Source organism: Lutra lutra, chromosome 3 (assembly GCF_902655055.1).
Source record: "Lutra lutra chromosome 3, mLutLut1.2, whole genome shotgun sequence".
Taxonomy (NCBI): domain Eukaryota; kingdom Metazoa; phylum Chordata; class Mammalia; order Carnivora; family Mustelidae; genus Lutra; species Lutra lutra.
The window spans coordinates 13082885-13105938 of NC_062280.1; the positions used below are offsets into that span (position 1 = coordinate 13082885).

A 23054-nucleotide genomic window follows, 5' to 3' on the forward strand; every position below is an offset into this window, starting at 1 on the left:
TGAGACACGGAAAGAAAGAGTGCACGTGCACACATTAGCAGGGAGAAGGGCAGAGGGGAGAGGAAGAAGCCGACTCCCTGCTTAGTAGGGAGCCTGAGCCTGAGCAGGGACCCTGAGACCATGAACTGAGCTGAAGGCAGATGCTTAACTGACTGAGCCACCCAGGTGTCCCTGAGTAAAGATTTCTTAATCTATACAGTCTCTAAGGAAGTGATTCCTTAACCTGGATGCACACTACTGTTACTTAAGGGTATTCTGGAATGATATACTCCTGTGCCTCAACCCAGACTGACCCAATTAGAATCTTTGAGGGCATGACCCAGGAAAGTTGTTCTTCTAAAAAGCTTCCCATAGGTGGTAAAGAGTAAAAGGAAACTCTTTGTACTATTTTTTAAACATTTTTTGTAAGTCTGAAATTATTTCAAAATCAAAAGTTAAAAACTGAGTTGAAAGTCTGACTTGGAAGCAGTCATATCTTCAGATCTCTTCTCCTCTATGCTGTAAGGTTTACTGAAGATTTTTTTTTTTTTTAAGATTTTATTTATTTATTTCACAAAGAGAGATCACAAGTAGGCAGAGAGGCAGGCAGAGAGAGAGAGGAGGAAGCAGGTTCTCCGCTGAGCAGAGAGCCCAATGCGGGACTCGATCCCAGGACCCTGAGATCATGACCTGAGCCGAAGGCAGCGGCTTAACCCACTGAGCCACCCAGGCGCCCCGAAGATTTATTTTTTTTGAAGGATAAAAGAAGTTTCTACTTGAGAACCACCAAGCACAATTGTGGTTTGGAGTGAGGGTTGGGGGAAGGGATACCATACTGAAAACAGGAAAATTAAATATTTCTTACTGGATATTGAAACCTGGGGCACCTGGGTAGCTCAGTGGGTTAAAGCCTCTGCCTTCAGCTCAGGTCATGATCCCGGGGTCCTGGAATCGAGCCCCACATCGGGCTCTCTGCTCAGCAGGGAGCCTGCTTTCTCCTCTCTCTCTGCCTGCTTGTGATCTCTGTCTGTCAAATAAATAAATAAAATCTTTAAAAAAAAAAAAAAAAAAGAAAAACCTGAAGCTCTTCTTCCCTTCTTGATCACCAGATGCTAGGCAAGCCCTCTGAGGGCCCAGAAAGAGTTTTCTCTTGGGAATTTGACCACCCTAAGAGGAAAGACTTAAGAGGCAGAGATTTGGAAAGTTCTCCAACTGAATGGTTCAGTGAAGTTTATGGTCGACTGGCCCTACTCACAAGGTCAGAGCTGTGCATAGTTTATTTCCTTTCCTTCATCTTCCGGGGATGTCTGGGGAAGATTATCAGACATCTGAGGAACCCCACTAACATGAAAATGAGATCAAAATAAAGAAATACAAAAAGGGAAAAAAAACTTTCAACAGGGTGCTTGGGTGGCGCAGTCAGTTAAGCATCTGCCTTCAGCTCAGGTCATGATCCCAGGATCCTAGGATTGCCCTCTGTTGGGCTTCCTGCTTAGAATGAGCCTGCTTCTCCCTCTCCTTCTGCTTCCTGCTCCCCCTGCTGTGCTCTCTTGCTGTCAGGTATGTAAATTAAAAAAAAAAACAACAAAACTTTAAACAAAGTAAATTATCATTAATAGTCTCAAAAATATAAGAGACGTTTTGGGGAAAAACAACAACCAGGATCTATTTTAAAAGAACACTAGAAAACCAAAAAAGCTAGATATACAAAATATAATGTCAAAAACTAAGAACTCAAGAAGACTGGTGGATGAAGTTGAGGAAATATCACAGAAAATAGAGCAAATGGAAAAAAATACAGCAGATGGGAGAGAAAAGAGGACCACTCCAAGATTTCCAACATCCAAATAATAAAACCACCAGAAGACAGATAGTATAAGACCAAAGACATAAAAAGAGACAAATAATAAAAGATCAGATAAAACGGAGAGGCTGAACGAATTAACAAAACAATTCAAGAAAATTTTCCCGTTTAAAAGACATGAGTTTCTAAATCAAAAATGGGTCTACCTGGGGGGGGGTTGGGGGAGCCAGGTGGTGGGTATTAAGGAGGGCACGAATTGCATGGAGCACTGGGTGTGGTGCAAAAACAATGAACACTGTTACGCTGAAAAGAAATTAAAAAAAAAAAAAATGGGTCTACCTAGAGGGGCGCCTGGGTGGCTCAGCAGGTTAAGCCTCTGCCTTTGGCTCAGGTCATGATCTCAAGAGTCCTGGGATCAAGCCCGAGTCAGGCTCCCTGCTCAGTGGGGAATCTGCTTGTCCCATTTCCCCTTCCCGCCATTGATGCTCTCTATCTCTTAAATAAATAAAATATATTTTTCAAAAGATTTTATTTTTATTTATTTGAGAGAGGGGAGAGAGAGAGCAAGCAAGAGCACAGAACAGGGGGAGGGAGAAGGTTCTCTGCTGAGCGGGGAGCCTGATACAGGGCTTGATCCCAGGACTCCAAGATCATGACCTGAGCAAAAGGCAGATGCTTAACCCACTGAGCCACCCAGGCACCCCTATGTCAGATTCTTAAAAGGATGAAACCATTTGTTGGTGAGACCACTCCTGCTTTTAAACCTGATAAAGTCGAACAGAAGCCTGCAAATCTGAGTGGCACTGTTCTACGAGACATTGTGGTAACCTGAGAGAAGAACAAACTGCAATAACAGTTAATGACTGCGACTTCAGTTATGTGCCAGTGTCTGACTCATTCTTCAGGTCACACCTACTGCCATTCTGTGATATGCTGTAACACAGGCATGGTTGGTAAGCTTTAATACTCATATTGATGTACTAGTAAGTTGAGTTAAAGCCTCCTTAGGATGAATGCTAAGAAAATGACTGGCTTGAGGGACTGGACCTAGTTTATCATCGGCGAATTTCTATGATCAGTATTTCTGCTCAAGTTGATCATAAGGTACAAATAGTAGTAGATGAGGGATAGGATGGGGTGGAAAAGAATCAAAATGATACAAAAATATGAAAATGTACATAGTGGCTTTATAGAACAAATTAATTCCTTCTTCAAATCTATTCCTAACATACACTGGCTCTTCAAAATGTTGGGCACATTCATAAGGATCATACTGATGTCTGTTATCTGTCACAGAAATGCTATACTAAACGTAGATGCCCAGGTAAACATAACTGTTTTTGTTTGAAAGAGCCCAGGTCAAAAGCCAGGGCATTATCTGTATAGTAAAGAATTTGGCCTTGCCCAAAGAAGTCTGGCCTTTGCCCCCTTGCTAGGAAGAAACCTATGTCATACCTGACAGAAGTGTCTTTGTTTAGGGTAAGGACTAGTCACATTAGAAACAACCACCATGGAGTGCCTGGGTGGCTCAGTCAGTTGATTGGTTAAGTGGCCAGCTCCTGATTCAGCTCACATCATGATCTCAGGATCCTGGGATTGAGCCCAGTGCTCAGGGAAGAGTCTGCTTAGGATTTTCTCTCTCTCTCTCTCCTTCTACCCCACTCCCCCAGGGTTCTCTCTCTCTCTCTAAAGTAAATAAATCTTTGAAACTAACAACCAACAAATCACCATGGGATTTAGGGTGGGTCATACAGCCTCAACCAACCAGGAGGCTGAGATCAACCTTGCAAGCAGTCAGTCTAATCAGTCGTACCTACAATAACGGAGCACAGTGAGAACTCTGGACACTGAACCTGACTTTAGGCATACTGTCACATGTTGATGCTGGGAGGGTAGTGCATCCTGACTCCATGGGTGAGGACAACAGAAGCTCTGCATTTGGAACCCTCCAGATTCTGTCCTATGCATCTCTCCCTTTGGCTTATTTTAATCCATATCCTTTCCTTGTAATAAACCTTAACTCTGAATATAACAGCTTTCATTCAGTGAGTTTTGAGTCCTAACAAGTTATCAAACCTAGGAGTGGTTATGGGAACTCCCCAAACCTGCAGTTGGTGTCAGAACTGAGGGCAGTCTTGGGGCCCAGGCATTCAAACTTTGCAGTTTATCTAACTTCAGGAAGGTAGGTACTCTCATTCACCCATTCTGCAATGAAGAAAGCAAAGTGTAGAAAGTAGGTACACTGCCTGAGAGGACAAGCTTCTAAGCTGTAGTGCTAGAAAACAAACCTTGGCTTAGCTGACTTTATGCCCACAGTTTTAGTTTTTACATTACCTTATGCAAGATGATCACACACAGTACCGTGCATTAGATGGACAGGTATTTAACCATTATAATGTATTTCACTATTATGACATCTTATTTTTTTAAAGATTTTATCTAGTATGACATCTTAAACCTCTTATCTCTTATCTCATCAAACTTGAACCAAAATAATTATAGTTAACTATTAAGCACAGATTAATAACTATTACGGTCTATAGTTTTGACCATTACCGGTTTTGTGCAGTGAATGTTTCCCTTTGAGGATGAAGATCACTATAAACAACCCTGATGAGATCATGCTGACACAAAGCCCCTTCTGTCAAAGCCATGGATCCAATTGTTGAGGGCTACAAAAAAAAGATAAAGTATCTTTAAGAGACACAGTATCTCTAAAATGAAGTAAAAATCTGTATCATGTAAGGATATTTAATTTTGCTTTAACATTGAGCCCATTTCTTGTTCAAAACCTTTCCATTTTTCAGTTGCATACATTCTATAGTTCTTTTTGGAAATTATATTTAATATATAAAACTAAAAATATACTGCTTTATTTTTTGAAAGATTACAGGATCAATCTATATTAGGACAAAGAATAAGAAAAGTTGCTGGAAAGACTAAAGGTTACAAATATACCACTTTCATTATTTTTTATTTTTCTCAAATACACCAATTTTGTCTGCACCTCAGAGCACACAGCAGTTCTGAGACTGTGCATTTAAATTCTGTAGTTTGTCTCACTTCAGGTAGGTGGATATTCTTATCAATCCCATTCAATAATGAAAAAGAAAGGTGCATGGGTTAAATGGGTGAAGGGGATTAAGGATACATTTGTCATGATGAGCACTGGGTACAGTATGGAATGGTTGAGTCATTATACTGTACATCTCAAACTAGTAACACTGTATGTTAACTAACTGGAATTAAAAACTTGAAAGAAAAAAGAAAAGCACAGAGTTATTTAACACAAACAATAATGAAGACTATGATCAAATGTTTAATAGTGACATAACTGATTTCATGTTTCTGAGGTTAGAAGCATCCATTCATAACTGTTTCACTATCCTCCATTTTATTACATAACATGATACACAGAACTTAATTAAAATCTATTACTCAGAAATATTCTATGCTAAAACAAGCCCATTCTATTGGAGGCATTCTATTTCCAATATAAAATGAAGTCCCAGGAGAATTAATTAAGAAAATAAATAGCTGCATGGAGCTGTAGGACAACTGGATACTGTCTGGTACTGTTAGTAAGAAAACGGAATATAATTTTTCAATTGCTGGTGAAGTTTCTTTAAATGCTTTCCTTATACTTTATACACTAAAAGGTCACTATAGACCAGAAACTTGATTCATAACATATATCCTTAAATATAAACATACACCTTTAGATCTGGGATTTCAGTTTAACAGGAGTCTCCTACCTATATGATTATTAGTGTTCTCTCATTCTTCAACCAAATAAATATAAGCAAAACTCAGAAGTATAATGTATAATGTATAATGTTAATGAATAGCTACAATTATATATATATATATAAATAATTATAGTGTTAATATCCTTCTAAGTAGACATTTTCCTAAAAAATAATAAAAAATTAATCTAAAACAAATTTCCAATTACGGGAGACTTTAAAAACTGAAAGAATATTTTTAAGAATTCATAAAAGACTAATAAAAAAGTGAAAATGACAGCGATGGAAGAATAAGAAAGAAACAAGAACTAGAGGAAAATTTTTCCAACAATTACTTTCTACCTCTCTTGATAAGAGCTTGGCTTTAGATCACTAGTTATAAACAACTACTTTAAAAAAAGCACATCCATAAAGATGTGTTAGGAGCATTTATCTCTGGTAAAAAATTGACTTTCATCTCTTACTCAATATAATTTTAAATAATTCTACCTTTCTAATCTTACTTACCTCATGGTATATTGAAGGCTTGGATAAAGAAGGGATAGTAAAAGATAGAACTTTATTGTTTCCATCTTTATCAGCAATTTCCTATAGTTAAAAAATAATATACAAAGATAAATAATCACAGGATTATACTGTAAAAAATAGTAACTTCTTTCTTAATTTACCTAATATATCATTGGCAACTAAGGAAAATTTTTAGAAACAGTAGTATATAAAAAATAGGGATACCTGGGTGGCTCAGTTGGTTAAGCATCTGCCTTTGGCTCAGGTCACGATCCCAGGGTGCTAGGATGGAGCCCGGGGATGGAGCCTGCATCGAGCCTGCATGGGAGGGGGAGGTGCTCCTTGCTCAGCAAGGAGCCTACTTCTCCCTCTCCCATTGTCCCCCCCCCACACCCCACCTCCGTCTTCTCTCATATAAATAAATAAAATCTTAAAAAAAAAAAAGACCCTCATTTGAGAGGTGCCCTCCAAGAAGAAAGATTCATCCTTTTCTCTGAAGAACAAGAAACTTTAAGAGGAATCCAAACAAATAGGCCTTACTAAGTTTCTCCCAAGTTTACCCTTAATCATTCCTTTTATGTCCCATCACATTTTCCCACAACTACCCACTTTTCATCAAACCTAGTATAAAATTACTCAGGCTTGGGGGTGTCTGGGTGGCTCAGTCGATTAAGCATCTGCCTTTGGCTCAGGTCATGATCCCAGGATCCTGGGAGATCAAGTCCCACATTGAGCTCCTTGCTCAGTGAGGAGTCTGCTTCTCCCCTTGCCTGACACTCACCCTGCTTGTGCTCACACCCTCTCTCTAACAAATAAACAAAATCTTAAAAAAAAAAAAAAAAGAATATTACTACCCTAGTGTATCTTTTCTAACCAAATTTACACAGTTTAGTAGTTGAGTTACCCTTTGAGAGATATGGAGCACAATACTATAGCTAAATCAAATGCAATGTGACAGCAAAGACATGAAGCAGGTACACAAATCAATTTTCATGTTAAATATACAGACAGGACAGGGAGATTAAGTGATTAGATCTGAGTCAAAACAGAAATACACTTAAAAATGAGAAAAACATAATATTTTAACACAGGATGAATCCTGACTAAAAGAAACTGTCACAGTTATTTAGCAAAAGACTAATGACCTGAATTAAGTTAAATATTAACATAATGAATATTAGTCCCTGTGATTAAGTTCATAATTAGGTAATTTCTACTGAACTGCAAAAAAATTCTTGTGCTTTCTTTTAAAAGCATTTTATCTGGGACGACTGGGTGGCTCAATCATTTAAGTGTTTGCCTTTGGCTCAGGTCATGACCCCTGGGTCCTGGGATCAAGTCCTATATCGGGTTCCCTGCTCAGCCAGGAGCCTGCTTCTCCCTCTATCTGCTGCTACCCCTGCTTGTGCTCACTATCTCTGACAAATAAATAAAATCTTAAAAAAAAAAAAAAAAAGCATTTTATCATTCAATGAAAAGGACAATGGTGTCCTTCATTTCTACAGTCTCTGGCACTTCCAGCTTTCTACAGTTATCAATAAAGATCTGCCTACAAGACGCTAGCAAATAGAGGGCTGAAATCCTCCGGCATCACTCCTTTTCTCCACTGCCTCATTTTAGTCTGTTTTTTTTTTTTTTTTTGACAACTCTTATTAGTATACATTACTAGCATAAAACCCAGTGAGAGAAGGCTGCCCCCCACAGCGTACCTAGAAGTTAGAGAGAGACTGAGCAGTTACACAGCACAAAAGGAAGAAACAACAATAAAAACTAGCCAACAAAACACAAACCCATAAGAACTTCCCTGTAGGACTCATTTCTGAGTTTAATATGTCACAGGAGAGTACCAATTATATGTGAACAATGGCCGTACCTCCAATTTTGGCAGGGAAATGGGTTTAAAAATTCCTTAGGGAGGTCATTTTATGACTGTATAGTCAAACTAGTTACTACCACATTTGGGCCATTATGACTCAGAGAAAGTCTACAGTAAGGTGAACGGACCTAATTTAAGTTAGGCAATAAAACTTTAATTTTTATTCCTAAATTTCAAATTAAACCAAATAATTTTATTTATATTTACATGTATCTCTGAAGAAGGATGTTCTGAAATTTGTTTAAGTTGAGGGCAATATACAACTTCCCCTGGGGCTATGTGAAGCAAGGGAGAAGTTCTGGGGAGGGCAGGAGGAGAAAGAAATATATGAAAGAAACCCAGTGCAATAAGAAAAACTGAGGGCCACAGAGGAGAGAGAACACAGACAGAAAGGGAAATAGAAGAAAGAAGCCTGGTTACACTTCTGAGATATAATTGAGCATTTACTTTATAGTACCTATTTCTAAGATGCTAAAAGATCCAACACCAACAAGCACTGTCAAGAACTTGTCAGTATTCTGCTATAAAAATATTTGCTTCATTTGTCCCACTAGTAAATTTTAGTACACTAACAAATTAAAGGATAACTTAATTTTCAGCATAATCTAAAACACTAAATTTAATTATTAAATCAATAAACATCTATTAAGTGCCTGTGCTAAACACTAGAGGAGTGGGTAATATATGAAACAAATTTCCTGCTTTATTTATTTATTTTAAAGATTTTACTTATTTATTTGACAGAGGGAGAGAGACACAAACGGAACAGAAGCAGGGGGAGTGGGAGAGGAAAAAGTAGGCCTCCCACCAAGCAGGGAGCCCTAAGTGGGAATCAATCCCAGGACCCTGGGATCATGACCCAAGCCAAAGGCATACTCTTAACAACTGAGCCACCCAGGCACCCCTAAATTTCCTGCTTTAAAAGAAAAAACAATCAGGCAAGTTAGAAACAGACTTTTATACCTAGACTAGTTTTTCATGTTAAAAAACTCACCCTTAATTTTCATACTACTACTACTGCTGCTGCTGCTGCTGCTGTTAATGACATTTATTAAATTCCTCAGGCAACATGCAGATTCTATTTGTTTTTAATTCAACTAACCATGTTTTATTTCTGTTTTACAGATGAGGCAACTGAAGTGAAGATATTAAGTAGCATGCCCAAATTTAATGCAGCCAATAAATGGCTAGGTCTGGTTTTAAACAAAATACAAGTGATTCCAAAGGCCATACTGCTTCCTCCAGATATATGTTACAGTGATAGAAATGTTTTCTAGGGGCACCTGGGTGGCTCAGTGGGTAAAGCCTCGGCCTTCACCTCAGGTCATGATCTCAGGGTCCTGGGATCAAGCCCCACATCAGGCTGTCTGCTCAGCGGGGAGCCTGCTTCCCCCTCTCTGCCTACTTGTGATCTGTCAAATAAATAAATAAGAATTAAAAAAAAAATGTTTTCTAATGACTTTTTAAGGGATAATACTTTGAAGACTAAGCAGTGGTACAGAAGAGTATTTACTGGGAGACTCAATGTTTTATGAGGTACTTTATTACCTCTCAACTAGTAAACTTAATTTTATTATGTGGAGTGCTTGTTTACTATGAGTACTGAATACAGAGAAAAAGAGCAGGAATTTCAATAGCAATGTTCTAACCGGACACTTGAAGAAAAAAACCCAGAATAAGGTTTATGGTAATTAAGAATCTCTTAGAAAAAGAGTTTCAAACAGGAGAGTATCAAAAACATATTATCAAATGATTATTAGAAATAATTTCAAAAATTTTAAACACAGCACATTCAGAAACATTGGTCAAATAAAGAAACTTAAAGTCACAAAATATTAACACTATCAATTCTAGTAATTTCACCTACTTTATAAAATACCATTATCAGCAAATACTTATTAAGTCTCTCTAGACTCAATTATATTAACTTAAATAAATTATTCAGTAAACCTCTCAATTCATTTTTTTTGTAAGTATTCTTTTGGTGTCTGGTTTTTTTGGTTTTTTTTTTTTTTTTTTTGGAGAGAGAGAGAGACAGAGTGTGCATGCACATAAGTGAGGAGGTGAGGGATAACGGGAGAGGGAGAGAATCCTAGACGTGGGGCTTGATGTCATGACCCTGAGATCACCACCTGAGCCAAATCAAGAGTCGGATGTTCGATCCACTGAGCCACCCAGGTGCCTGTAAGTATTAAAGTATTACCTCAGAAGACTTTAAATAAAATATACTTAAAATTTCCCAAGCTATCATTTTCAACTTACCAAATTATAAATTCCTAACAGAAGTGCTTCAATGCAACCGTTACTCTGTCTGTCTCGGCTAACCGTGAGCCGTAAATAAACCCACACCAATTCGGGCAAGAACTGCAGTGTGAACCTCTTAAGTCGAACTTCAGAGCTACGATAGAGCTCAAACAGCTGGTGGCAGACAGGCTCCAGAAGCTAAAAGAAAAATAGAGTGCATTAGCTATTTCCATTCTTTTGGCTGCAACTGTGTTTTTGTTTCCGATGCATATATACATGTATATTTTAAAAATAAATTCTCAATATTAATTTTTGCACTGTTGAATCAATGGGACCCAAACCTTAATCTCTATGTACAGACTACATATTAAACTGACCAACCTACTAGCCATAAGAATTTTGTGCCCATATCAACATATTTTTCAATACACTGTATCATTAAACTTATTAATTATTTCACCAATGTACTACATTTGTATTTAGTAAGTCCTTTTCTATTATTACTAGCCCTCCCTATCCTCCATTTGGAGGATATTCCATATTGGAAGAAAATAACTTCAAATGCTCTTGTTGGAAATAATCTTTAAATCTCAACATAGACTATGATTTAAATAAAACCAAGAAAGGGATTTTGCAATTTATAATATTTAGACATCCAAAGTGATAGCTAATATTTTAAATACAAGTAAAACAAATTACTTTTATGTTTTAAGACTGACTTAAATTTTAATTACATGTATTTGAAAGATTTTTGAAAAGAAGGCAAGTATAGAGAAACAGCTTTTCCAGTGTTTAATTTTTCATATAGTTTCCCTATGACTTATGAGGATCTTAAAGTTGAAGTTGTTTAAATAAACCTCTCCCTTTTTCCTACTACCAATCTAGATGGTTTTGTTGAAATAACTACAGTCTATACAAAACTGGGTATGATTTTACAGTGCAAACAAAACACTGACAGGAAACTATAAAATTACGTTTAAATTTTAATTTAAAAAATGAATCATTCAGTATTTATATGCTTAGCTCTATTTATATGCTTAACTCTGAATGATTAAATAATGCATACACATTTGGAAATCTGCTTAAATGTAGTTATATATGTATGTAATAATCTAACACTCTAGAATAAGTCAATATTTTCACAACTGTAAATTAAAAGTAAACAAATCCAATGTTAATCATACAGTTAATATATTTATAGGAATTAAGCTTAGCTCTTAAGGAAAGCTAAAAAAAAATTTAAAAATACAAACACCCTAGTATCTAGAAACTACTAAGTCTCTTTATTTGAAATCACTACTATAGTATATTTTTAAAGATTTTTTTATTTTTAAGTAATCTCTACATCCAGCATGGGCTTGAACTTACAGCCCCAACATCAAGAGTCACATACTCTTCCAACTGAGCCAGCCAGGCACCCCAGTAATATTTAAACTCTTTAAAGAATTCCAATTTTCCCCTTACACAGAAATCTCAACCAGTCAGACAATTTGCCCAAAGTCACAAAAGTAGTGGTAGAAGAAGACACTTAAAATTGAGGTCTTCCAACACCAAGCTGACTCCCACTACACCACATTTCTTATACTAGAATAAAGGTGGAGGGTAGAAGGTGAAGATTGTTTAATTACAGAGAGCATGTTCCACTTAGTGTCAGTGATGAAGTAATTTCTGAAAACAGTCAACTGCTGACATCTTTTTAAAGTACTGACAAAATCAATCAGCTCTTTTGGGGAATTAAAGATCACTGTTCTCATAAATTTATTTATTAAAAATATATATCTGTGTTTCAAATTATTTTTCTCTTCAGTAGAGACTCCAAAATTGCTGTCTCTAAATTTTATTAGCCATGGTACAACTACAATTTTTTTCCTTTTTATTTTAAGTAAACTCTACACCACACGTGGGGCTCAAACTCATGACCTTGAGGATCAAGAGTCACACACTTGACCGAATGAGTCAGCCAGTCACCCCAATTACAATTTGCTTCTGTTATAAAGACCTTAAGTTCCCTTCCTCAGCAGCAAGAACCACAATGGCATGTAAGAAACCACATTTTAATTAGGCATAGCAAAACCAAAATTTTTACTCTTTTTTTTTTTTTAAGGGGGAGGAGGAGTAGCTGGCAATCCAATAATTTTGGTGAGAAATCAATGATGAGGGAAAGAAAAGGTGTAATTGCAGGAACAATCTTTGAGGTGGCCAGAGAAGCTGTGATCCAGGCCCAAGTGGAAGACAGTCTTCGATGCAAACTGGGACACTTCATTCATCGCAGCAGAAAAGGCAGGAGAATGCAGGTGGAGAAGCTGGTAAAGTGGTAGATATGAAAAGAGAGTTCCCAATTACCTCCTTCTTTTTTAATGCTATAGAAAGCAAGCTGAAGATGACGGAAAGGAGGGTAAGACTAATGAGGAAAGGGAATGTGTAAAACCCACAGTGGGGACAGTGTACTAAGAAGGTAAAGCAAGACTGCAGGACAGTATTATGTGACTGAGATTTTTAGTCCTACATTTTTTAAAAAAAGATTTATTTTAGAGAGAGGGAAATGGAGAGAGAGAATCCTCAAGCAAACTCCCCGCTGAGCACGGGATCCAATGGGAAGCCTCAATCCCAGCACCCTGAGATCATAACTTCAACCAAAATCAAGAGTTAGGACACTTAACCAACTGAGCCACTCAGGCGCCCCGACTTTATGCACTTTAAATGCAGGACTGGGGTGCCTGGGTGGCTCAGTTGGTTAAGCATCTGACTCTTGATTTCAGCTCAGGTCATCGGACCCGTATCTGCTCTGTGGCAAACTCCCTGTTGAGCCAGAGTCTGCTTCTGATTCATTCTCTCTCTCTCTCTCTCTCTCTCTCCCCCTCTCTCTCTCTCTCTCTCAAAAACTAAATCAATAAAAGATAAAAGCGGAGAAAGTCAACAAAGTTGTTGTTGCAGCTGATTTCTCCAAGTATGTCCAGCTGCTCAGGTATAAGCATGAAGGTGAACAGCTGGGTTTTATCCAGTGTTGAGATTTTCCCAAAGAAGAAAAATTAATGGAATGAGAAGCAAAGGAGCTAAGAATGTTTGCAAGGAAACAGACTATGATGTACCATGAAAATTTAGCTGGATGAAGAGAGAAGTGAGATATGTGAGTGAAGAAGGAAAGGCAATCAAATCAGGAAAAAGTGATAGGATTAACAGACTGGATGGAGAGCTCCTTGAAATGGAAGAACTGCTAGAGTGTCCAAAGGATCTGGAACAAGGGAAAGGAGAAAAACTATGCAATACGTTAGTCTAGAGATTAAAACTTCAGCTGCAGTACAGGTTGGATATGATATATAATACCAAACTAGGAAATTCACTTTCTGAAGAACTTTAAAGGTCTTTAAAGCAAAACTGTTAAGACTGTCATATGTTTCAATTAATATTATATATGGCATGTGATAATTTTCTGAAATAATTTCCTGTTAACTAAATAAAACAGTTAATTGTGTTTCAGAATATAACAAAATCAGTACTAAAAGGGCTTCCTTTTAAGGACTAAGGTCCAGAAATGGTTTGTGATGCTATAGAGCTAAACATTCTGCTTTTCTGAAATAGGACGACATGGTTAGAACCTAATGAACTGACAAGAGAAGACGTGGAAAAACAGATCTGCTCTGGTAACTGGATGATTACAGTGACTGCTGTTGAGCCTGAAGCGCTCAAGCTGTAATTTTTCCCAGTTCTAGCCATGACAAGGTCTCACACATAAGTACTGCAAAGTATTACATTATAAAGAAATGTGAATAACTTTTTTAATGTCATATCTTCTAAAGTATAAAGGAAAAAAGGAAACCAATCCTTTTTATATACTTTTGAGTCCTAACGAATACGATAGCATTTCAGAATGTCATTTTGTGTTTTACTATTCTTCTAATTTATATTTAAGCGTTTATCATGTACATGACAAAATATATTCTAGGAAAGTAATAAATATAGAATATAAGACCACTGCCCGTGAAGAGCTTACAATCTAAAGAGAAAGCATAAAACAAATTTTAACAAGCAAAGCTTAATGTTAAGACAGTGCAAAACAAGGGGCAGGAAATACACACATTCATTATTCAAACAGAATTCTGAAAACTCCTAACCAAAAAGGATATGAATATATATATAATATGTATTACCTAAAGTTGTAAAACATTCATAAATACACAGCAAGAGAAAAAGCAGCAAATGATCCCGCAGCTGCCGCTACAAAGAGCAACAGATACAAGCCCGACTGAGAGCCGATCCGCGTTTAGGAGACAGGAGAGAAGGAGGTCAATAAGCAAAAGCTTTTAGTGGTAGGACAAAAATTAAGATGCACTTTAAATTAAGCTGCTGGTTAGGAGATGATTACCTGAACTTCTTCAAACTCATTCCAGTACACAGCAGAGGCACTCTTGGAGGCTGTATCTGGGAAGATAAGAAGCTACTTTCCTGTGTGTTCCTTTCATTTTCATTTTAAAGCATACACGAATCCAGTGGTGATAAAACTGTGTCATACTATTGTGTTAATGGAAAGATAATGTGTGTATTTTGCATAAGTTAACATATAGATAAAATAGCTGCATTTCCCCCTTCAATCGCAAAGGTGAGTAATAGGAAACTTTTTCTAAGTTTACTGATCTTTACTACTTACGCTAAATAGTGCTTTCTCCAATCATTTCAAGCTAATTTACTAGCAGCATCATTTCATGTGACCAGCTTGAGTTCACAGATAGGAGAAATATACACAGTTCTGTATCATCAATAGAACAACTGCAAACAATACTTAAAATTAAAAACTTTGAATCAGTGTATGGCTAAAATTCGGATTCCAGAAAAGGAAGCATTCCAAACAGGAAACAGAGAAGTTTCAAATTAAATAAGTAACCCAATGAGATGATGGTCATTCAAATCAAGAATCAAAACATACAGTCCTGAATAGAAACAAACCTGATCAAAACATTTAAAATAATAAGAGGGAGGGGAAAGGGAAGCCAAAGCAACTATCAGAATGAAACACAGCAGAAAGTTTTCCAGTCCCATAAGAAGGATTTTTAAAAAGAGAAGGGAGAACTACAAAACTTAGATATGCATTTTAGTACACATATTTCATCTTACTATGTTAAAACTGTTTTTCTTACAAACTTTCCTACCTCATTATTTGAATCCTGAATAACTTTATAGAGGGCTGGTACCAGTGTTTTTTTCCGGTGTAAAGTTGCTGCATAATTGGTGATCTGAGTGTCAGGTAATGCCTAAAAGAAATATCCAAGGAAATCAAAAGCAAACTTAGTATTTGGAAAATGAGGAAATTTGTTTATCCTCAGTTCCTCTTGAAAAGATTTATGATAGAGTCAACTAAGAAAAGTAAAAATAATACAAGAAATAACCACGAGAATTAATAAAACAAATTAACTTGGAATGTTATAGTATATAGTTCTTCAAACTACTCAACCAAGAAAAATGATTAGAAATCACACATTATATCAAGATTTGCTGAAAGAGGTTACCCCAAATAATCTACTCTAAAAAAAAAAAGTGTAGGATATATTTTAATTCTTGGATTTTATGTTTACAAAACATTTATTTCTAAAGTATTCAGAAATTACAGTTTTAAATCAAATCAATGGGTGATTTTTAATTACAGGAAATAAAAATGTAAGGCACAAATCCTACATTTGTGCCTTATTAAAACTTGGAAGCTTCCCCTTTTATTGAATGTATTTAAAAATTCATATAACCTCTCAGTAATCCTATTTTCATTTTTATATATTACCTTCTAGTCATTATTCACCTTAGTGCCTTTTTAAAGAGTTACAAATATAGAAACACATTATTTCATATTGTGCCATTTCTACTTCATATCATAGCATTTATTTCAGTTTCTCCACAGAACACTTGGATTTATTGTTTGAATTACTGACATACAGAATCATATGACACATTCTTATCCTCAATCCAACTTACCTTGAATTCTGATAACCATTCTTCCACAACACCACGTTCAGATCCCAGCATCTTCTACCCTCTATTCCTCTTTTATTTCTGAAAGAAAAAAGCACTGAACTTGAGGATAGCATTGGGTACTTAAACTACCAAAGGTAAACAATGTGCAGCTTTCTTCAACAAAGAAACTAACCTAGCACATACTTCAGACTGGAGCTCAATTAAAACAAATTTATATTTAAGAAATAAATTCTATTTTTAGTGGTACATTTGAAACCTATTTCCCTAATACTTTTTTTCAAAGATTTTATTTATCTATTTGACACAGAGAAAGATCACAAGTAGGCAGAGACGGAGAGGCAGACTCTCCACTGAGCAGGGAGCCCGATGTGAGGCTGGATCCCAGGACACTGAGATCATGACCTGAGCCGAAGGCAGACACATAACAACTGAGTCACCCAGGCACCCTGTCCCTAATACATTTATATTTTCCTCGACAATCATATTTCAAAGTGGCAAAAACAAGTTTAGTGAAATCAAACTGCACGTTACCCAAGACGAATGAAAAGTCTACCTTTAGAGCCTCTACCAAATATACAACTGGAATTAGTTACATATCACAGAACAAACCTTGTGACAGATTATGAATGACAAAGACAGAAAAGCTAGAAATCAAGGGTCACATATTCAGCAAACTGATTATAAATGTATATGTACTATACAAATAAGGCCTTTGAAGAAAATGGATTTATATGTTTTCTATAACGGAAAGATGTCCAAGTACAAAAAGCACGTTGTACAATTATATAAACTATAATTCCATTAAAAACACATATAAAATGTGAAAAAAGCCTGGCATATATATACTAAATTAAACTGTCTACCTCTGATGGGGCGCCTGGGTGGCTCAGTGGGTTGAGCCGCTGCCTTCGGCTCAGGTCATGATCTTGGAGTCCTGGGATCGAGCCCCGCATCGGGCTCTCTGCTCAGCAGGGAGCCTGCTTCCTCCTCTCTCTCTGCCTGCCTCTCTGCCTGCTTGTGATCTCTCTGTCAAATAAATAAATAAAATCTTTAAAAAAAAAATTAAAAAAAAAAAACTGTCTACCTCTGAGAGAAGGAATATTGAGGATATTCTAATCATGTAACCTTGAATTATAGAAAAAAAAATGTATTATTTTTAAAGTGAGGAAGACAATTAAAAGGTCTTCATTTTTAATTAAATTTAAAGGCTCAGAAGAGGGGCGCCTGGGTGGCTCAGTGGGTTAAAGCCTCTGCCTCTGGCTCAGGTCATGATCCCAGGGTCCTGGGATCAAGCCCCACATTGGGCTCTCTGCTCAGCGGGGAGCCTGTTTCCTCCTCTCTCTCTGCCTGCCTCTCTGCCTACTTGTGATCTCTGTCAAATGCATAAATAAAATCTTAAAAAAAAAATAAATAAAGGCTCAAAAGAACTAGATGAAATAAAGAACTTCTTTGAGGGGGAATGAAACATCTTCAAAGCAACTGAAATAAAAAAGTTTCTTTATTAAAAAGATATTTCCTAAGACTGTGTCAAATTTCACACTGAATTTCTACCTTAAAAAAAAAGGAATCAGATTTCCTTATTCTACCCTTCAATTCCAAAAGGATTCTTCAATGTCTCTATATAATGCACTATACCAAGTATCAGGGAGGAGTACAAAGAGTAAGACATGTCCTTTATTTTCAAGTAGCAAATGCTGTAAAGAGAGACTGATGAATTTCGTCAAAATAAATTGCTGGAGTAAAAGAGACAGTAGGGAAACCTACAGATTAAGAGAGATTAAAAAAAATCAATAGCCAAAGAATTTGGACTCTGATTCAAACAATTAAAAAGAACATGACACAACTGGAAAAAGCTGAACATGACTGGTTATTTGATTATATTAAGGAATTATTATAGGCTATTTTATATTTGTTAATGGTATTATAGTTACTTTTTTTTTTTAAATAGTGCTTGTCTCTTAGAGTTATATACTAACATATTTACTGGTGAAATAATGTCTGGGATTTGCCTTAAAATAATCAGGACAGGGGCAGGGGCATGGGGAACCAAGTAAGGAAAGTGAATTAGGTATAGATGAAATACGATTGGCCATGAATTAATACCCACTCAAGCTGAATAACTGGTACACAAATTTCACTGCACTATTATCATCACTTTGTTGTAAGTTTGAAATGTTCAACAACAAGCTTTTGTCTTAAACAAAAAGGATTAATGAACACTACATAAAAATTAAAATGCTATACCTATACATACTCAATTTTGCAAGCAATTTCTGGGAGTTCAGATCAACTAAAGCAATTATTAATAGACATGGACACCCAAGTTACAGACTCTTGCTGAAGAAATGAGACTCTTAAAAATAACTTCGCAACGACGTGGATGGAACTAGAGGGTATCATGCTTAGCGAAATAAGTCAATCAGAGAAAGACAATGATCATATGATCTCCCTGATATGAGGAAATTGAGAGGCAACATGGGAGATTTGGGGGGATAGAAGAATAAATGAAAGAAGACGGGATAGGGAGGGAGACAATCCATAAGAGACTCTTAATCTCACAAAACAAACAGAGGGTTGGGGGAGGCAGGGGGGGGCATGGACATTGGGGAGGGTAGTGCTATGGTGAGTGCAAAATGTGTAGACCTGGCAATTCACAGATCTGTACCCCTGGGCCTAATAATACATTGTGTGTTAATTAAAAAATAAAAAATTATAATAAAAAAATAACTTCACAAAACAGAGCACAACCATACATCCAAAAGATAATGCCCTTCAAAAAAGTCATTTTCTAAGTTTCATACATTTATTACAATGATTATTCAAATCAATGTCAGAACTCCTTTTTTTCTTTTATACCAACTAAGTGGTAGTAAATACTTTCTGAAACCTAGTTCTTCACCTAAAAATGTATTCCATTATATAACTATGATTAATGTGCTTCTTACTCTATGCAAATTATACCTCAATAAAAAATATTTTATGAACAACTGTCTAAATATCCTAAGGTAGCTGCCTCTGATAGTTTCTCAGAACTCAAGGAAGCAACTGAATAAAAAGCAAAGGCAAGAGTCAGTCAGAAATTCATTGATCCATACCATAAATATTTCTTAAACACCAACTATAACAGCCATTATGCTTATAGTTGGTAATACAATGATAAACAAAACCAGACATAGTTTCACTATATAACAGATCATTTATCTAGTGTAGGAGACTAAACACAAATTTTGGAAAGAGATGAAGAGTAAGAAGAAAAGACACACAAAGGCATAATAAAAGGAACCTAATATTGATGAAGGAATCAAAAAAGACTTCTCTAAGGTAAGCTGAGGTAACAAAGATCAATAGAGTTAAGGAATTTGGAAAAGAACATTCTAGAAAAAGGCAATGACCTATATACAGGCCCTGTCACAAGAAGAAACCTAGAAGTTACAGAATCTAAAAGAAGACCAGGAACACAGAAAGCAAGGGACAAGAGCTGAAGGTGGGAAAATGGTATAAATGGGAATTTGTAGTCTGCATTAAGTGTGGAAAGGGCTAAGGTTATTAAGCAGATGAATAATAAAATTCAAGGCTTGAAAAACTCATCTGGGACGCCTGGGTGGCTCAGTCGCTTAAGCAGCTGTCTTTGGCTCAGGTCATAATCCCAGGGTCCTGGGATTGAGCCCCGCATCGCATCGGGCTCCCTGTTCAGCGGGGAGCTGCTTCTTTCCTCCCTCTGCCTGCCTCTCTGCCTGCCTCTGCTCGCTCTCTCTCTGTCAAATAAATAAATAAAATCTTAAAAAAAAAAAAAAAAAGAAAGAAAGAAAGAAAAGAAAAGCTCATCTGGCTACAATGCAGAGAAAGGACTGGTATCCCTTTTCAAAGCTAGATACAAATTTCCCAATAGTATGAAGACTAAAAATTCCAGGCTTGCTACAGTATTTGCTCTGAGAGTTCCTACCAAGTGTCTGGAAATTAAAACACCTGAACAGCAATTGACAAGAAAAATGTTTTTTACTTACAAAGTACCTGGAAGATAGGTAATCTGGGTTACATTTTTATTAAGCTTCAAATGAAGTATAGTAAAGCAAAACCTACATTAGTTTCTCCCGCTAACATCTCCATTCCTCTCAAGTCTCTTATGAAGGTATAAACAAAAGGGGCTGTTTTGTTAACATAACTTGTAACGTCTCTTTATCACTTCATTATTTCCAACAAGCTCAGTGGACCACAAGATTAAGGGGAAAAACAGAACTTTACACACTCTCTGAAGAGTGCTCCAGAAAAGGAGGTAAATACTTAATGATAAATTTATTACCATGTAAGGAAGAAAAGCATAATTTCATTTTAGTGGTGACAAAAAGGACTTATTTCCAATAGACAAAATGGAACTGAAAAATAAACTCTTGTATCTCTATTACTGGATTTCTCTTTTTTATTTTTTTAAAGATTTTATTTGACAGACAGATCGCAAGTAGGCAGAGAAGCAGGCAGAGAGAGAGGAGGGGAAGCAGGCTCCCCGCCGAGCAGGGAGCCTGATGCAGGGCTCCATCCCAGGACCCTGAGATCATGACCTGAGCCGAGGGCAGAGGCGTAACCCACTGAGCCACCCAGGTGCCCCATATTTTTTTACATAAATGTTTTAAATCGAAATTTTATTTTTCCATAGCAAAAACAAATTTGGTGGGATGCCTGGGTGGCTCAGTGGGTTAAGGGGTCCTGTAATCAAATCCTGTATGGGGTTCCTTCCTCGGAGCGGAGCCTGCTTCTCTCTCTGCCTCTGCTGGCCACTCTGCCTGCTTGTGCTCTCTCTCTGACAAATAAATAAAATCTTTAAAAAAAAAAAAAACCAAAAAACCAAATTTGGTAAGGAAAGTAGTGTTTATTGTTTTACATATTTTGCAAATCTCATAATTACTTCTGCATTTAACTGGCTGATGAAAACCTTCACTGTATATTTATCAGAGAATGATAATGAAGGCAGCAAATACTGTTTGACCCTACAAACCTACTTAAGGGATCTCTAGAACACACTTTGAGCATGGACTCTGGAAACAGACTAAGTTTAAGGTCACTTACTACAGCTTTGTGTAAGCCCTCTTACCCCCTTCCTAGCTATACTTAATTCCTCTGTGCCTCCTTTCTCTCAGTTCGAAAAGGAAAACAGCAGCGCAGTACTAATTTCATACAATTATTATATACTTAGAACAGTTCTTATCACAAAATAACCACTATAAATGTTTGCGACAAGTATTATATACTTAATTTTCCTGATACTATATGCTACTTTAATATGGCCTCTGTTATTCCCAAATAATAGACAAGAAAATTAAAGTGTAAAGAGGTCAAATGACCCACTCAAGGTAACACGGTTTAACTGGCAGAACTCAGATTTTAATTTAATGTCTACTCTAAAACCAACAGTTGAAAAATGTACCTTGGTCCCTTTCTTATAACTCATACTATTCCCCACACAGCCTTCTATATCCTGGCCATACTCACCTTTCCGTTTTTTCCATAGCTTTGTGCACCCCTTTACCACAGGGATTCTGTATAGACTGTGCCAGCCTAGAATGCTGTCCTACTACTGTTATTTACATAGCTGGCTTCTTCCACTCCTGTCAGTCTCAGCCAGCCAGTCTTAACAACTTTATCTAAACAGCATTCCTTTCTTCCTTTTCTAGTATTCTCCATTCCAACAAATATGTTCATTTCCTAGTGCTTTGGATTTTGTACCTTGCTTCTTAGATCTTATTACTTATTATTGTTTATCTTCCCCAACAAGATAGATAGCAAGTTACATGAAAACAGGATCCATGTTGGTTTCGCTCACATCTGAATGTTCACTATGTACTCAAAGCTAACAAGCACAGTAAGGTATCTGGACTTATGGCAGATAATTATGCGTGTTTATTTAATCAATGAACCACATGGCTTATATGACTTTGGACAAATCACTTAAACCCTCTGGGCTTCAGTTTTCTACAAGGGTAAGTTACTTACTACATTTAAAATCCTAAAAATATATTTTAGTACCTTTATTTGAAAATAGAATTGTATAGTTACAGAGAAATTTGTAAATATGGATTTCTGAACTATTCCCAGTATCTTAGTATCTAGAGGTAGCTGTGAATACAATTACAGATGTACTGCAGGTTTTCTCTTTACTTATCCATACAAAACATAATTTTGAAGTTTTTTTCTTTTTTTCTTTTTTTTTTTTTAAAGATTTTATTTATTTATTTGACAGACAGAGATCACAAGTAGGCAGAGAGGCAGGCAGAGAAAGAGAAAGGAGGAAGCAGGCTCCCTGCTGAGCAGAGAGCCCGATATGGGGCTTGATCCCAGGACCCTGGGATCATGACCTGAGACGAAGGCAGAGGCTTTAACCCACTGAGCCACCCAGGCGCCCCTGAAGTTTTTTTCTGTTGCATATTATATCCATCCCCTTACCTGGGATATAAAAACTATATTTAAAAGCAAACATTAAGGGCTCCCTGACTGGTGCAGTCAGTAAAGCATGCAACTCAATCTCAGAGTCACAAATCTGAGCCCCATGTTGGGCCTAGAGACTACTTAAAAAAATAGTGAAATCTTAAAAGCAAAACTCAAGCCGATATTCCAGCTTGCAGCTCAATTCAGGCCATACTGCCTCAATTTCATAGTATTTAACAGTAAAAAAGATATCACAGAAAATAGTTATCCTTTTGGTGACCATGGTAATGGCAACTTTTATTAGCAAGCCCTGAAGACAACATAATGAGCAAAATAATAAACTGCTAGAACATGATCTGAAAGAAGTCAATAAACTTGCCAGAAAGCAAAATCACAGAACTCATCCAAGTATAATAAGCTTTCCATTGCATACATGTGTAGAGACTATGTCTTAGCTGACAGTAAGCATGTATTTTTTTTTCTCCCCAAGAAACTGTCAATTTACAGAAAATGAGGTTATAAG

The 23054-nt window shown here is 36.7% G+C and overlaps 1 protein-coding gene across 11 annotated transcripts in view; it reads right to left on the bottom strand.

Moving 5' to 3' along the window:
• Positions 1–23054, bottom strand: part of HYCC2 (hyccin PI4KA lipid kinase complex subunit 2) — a 71560-nt gene that overhangs the window by 20771 nt on the left and 27735 nt on the right. For all 11 annotated transcript variants that reach the window (XM_047720712.1, XM_047720717.1, XM_047720714.1 and 8 more), the window contains 5 exons: positions 16115–16192; positions 15301–15402; positions 10175–10354; positions 6037–6117; positions 4340–4455 (listed from right to left, as the gene is read on the bottom strand). In XM_047720712.1, coding sequence (XP_047576668.1) covers positions 4340–4455; positions 6037–6117; positions 10175–10354; positions 15301–15402; positions 16115–16165 — 530 coding nt within the window. In that variant the 5' untranslated portion in view covers positions 16166–16192. The remainder of the gene's footprint in view (positions 1–4339; positions 4456–6036; positions 6118–10174; positions 10355–15300; positions 15403–16114; positions 16193–23054) is intronic.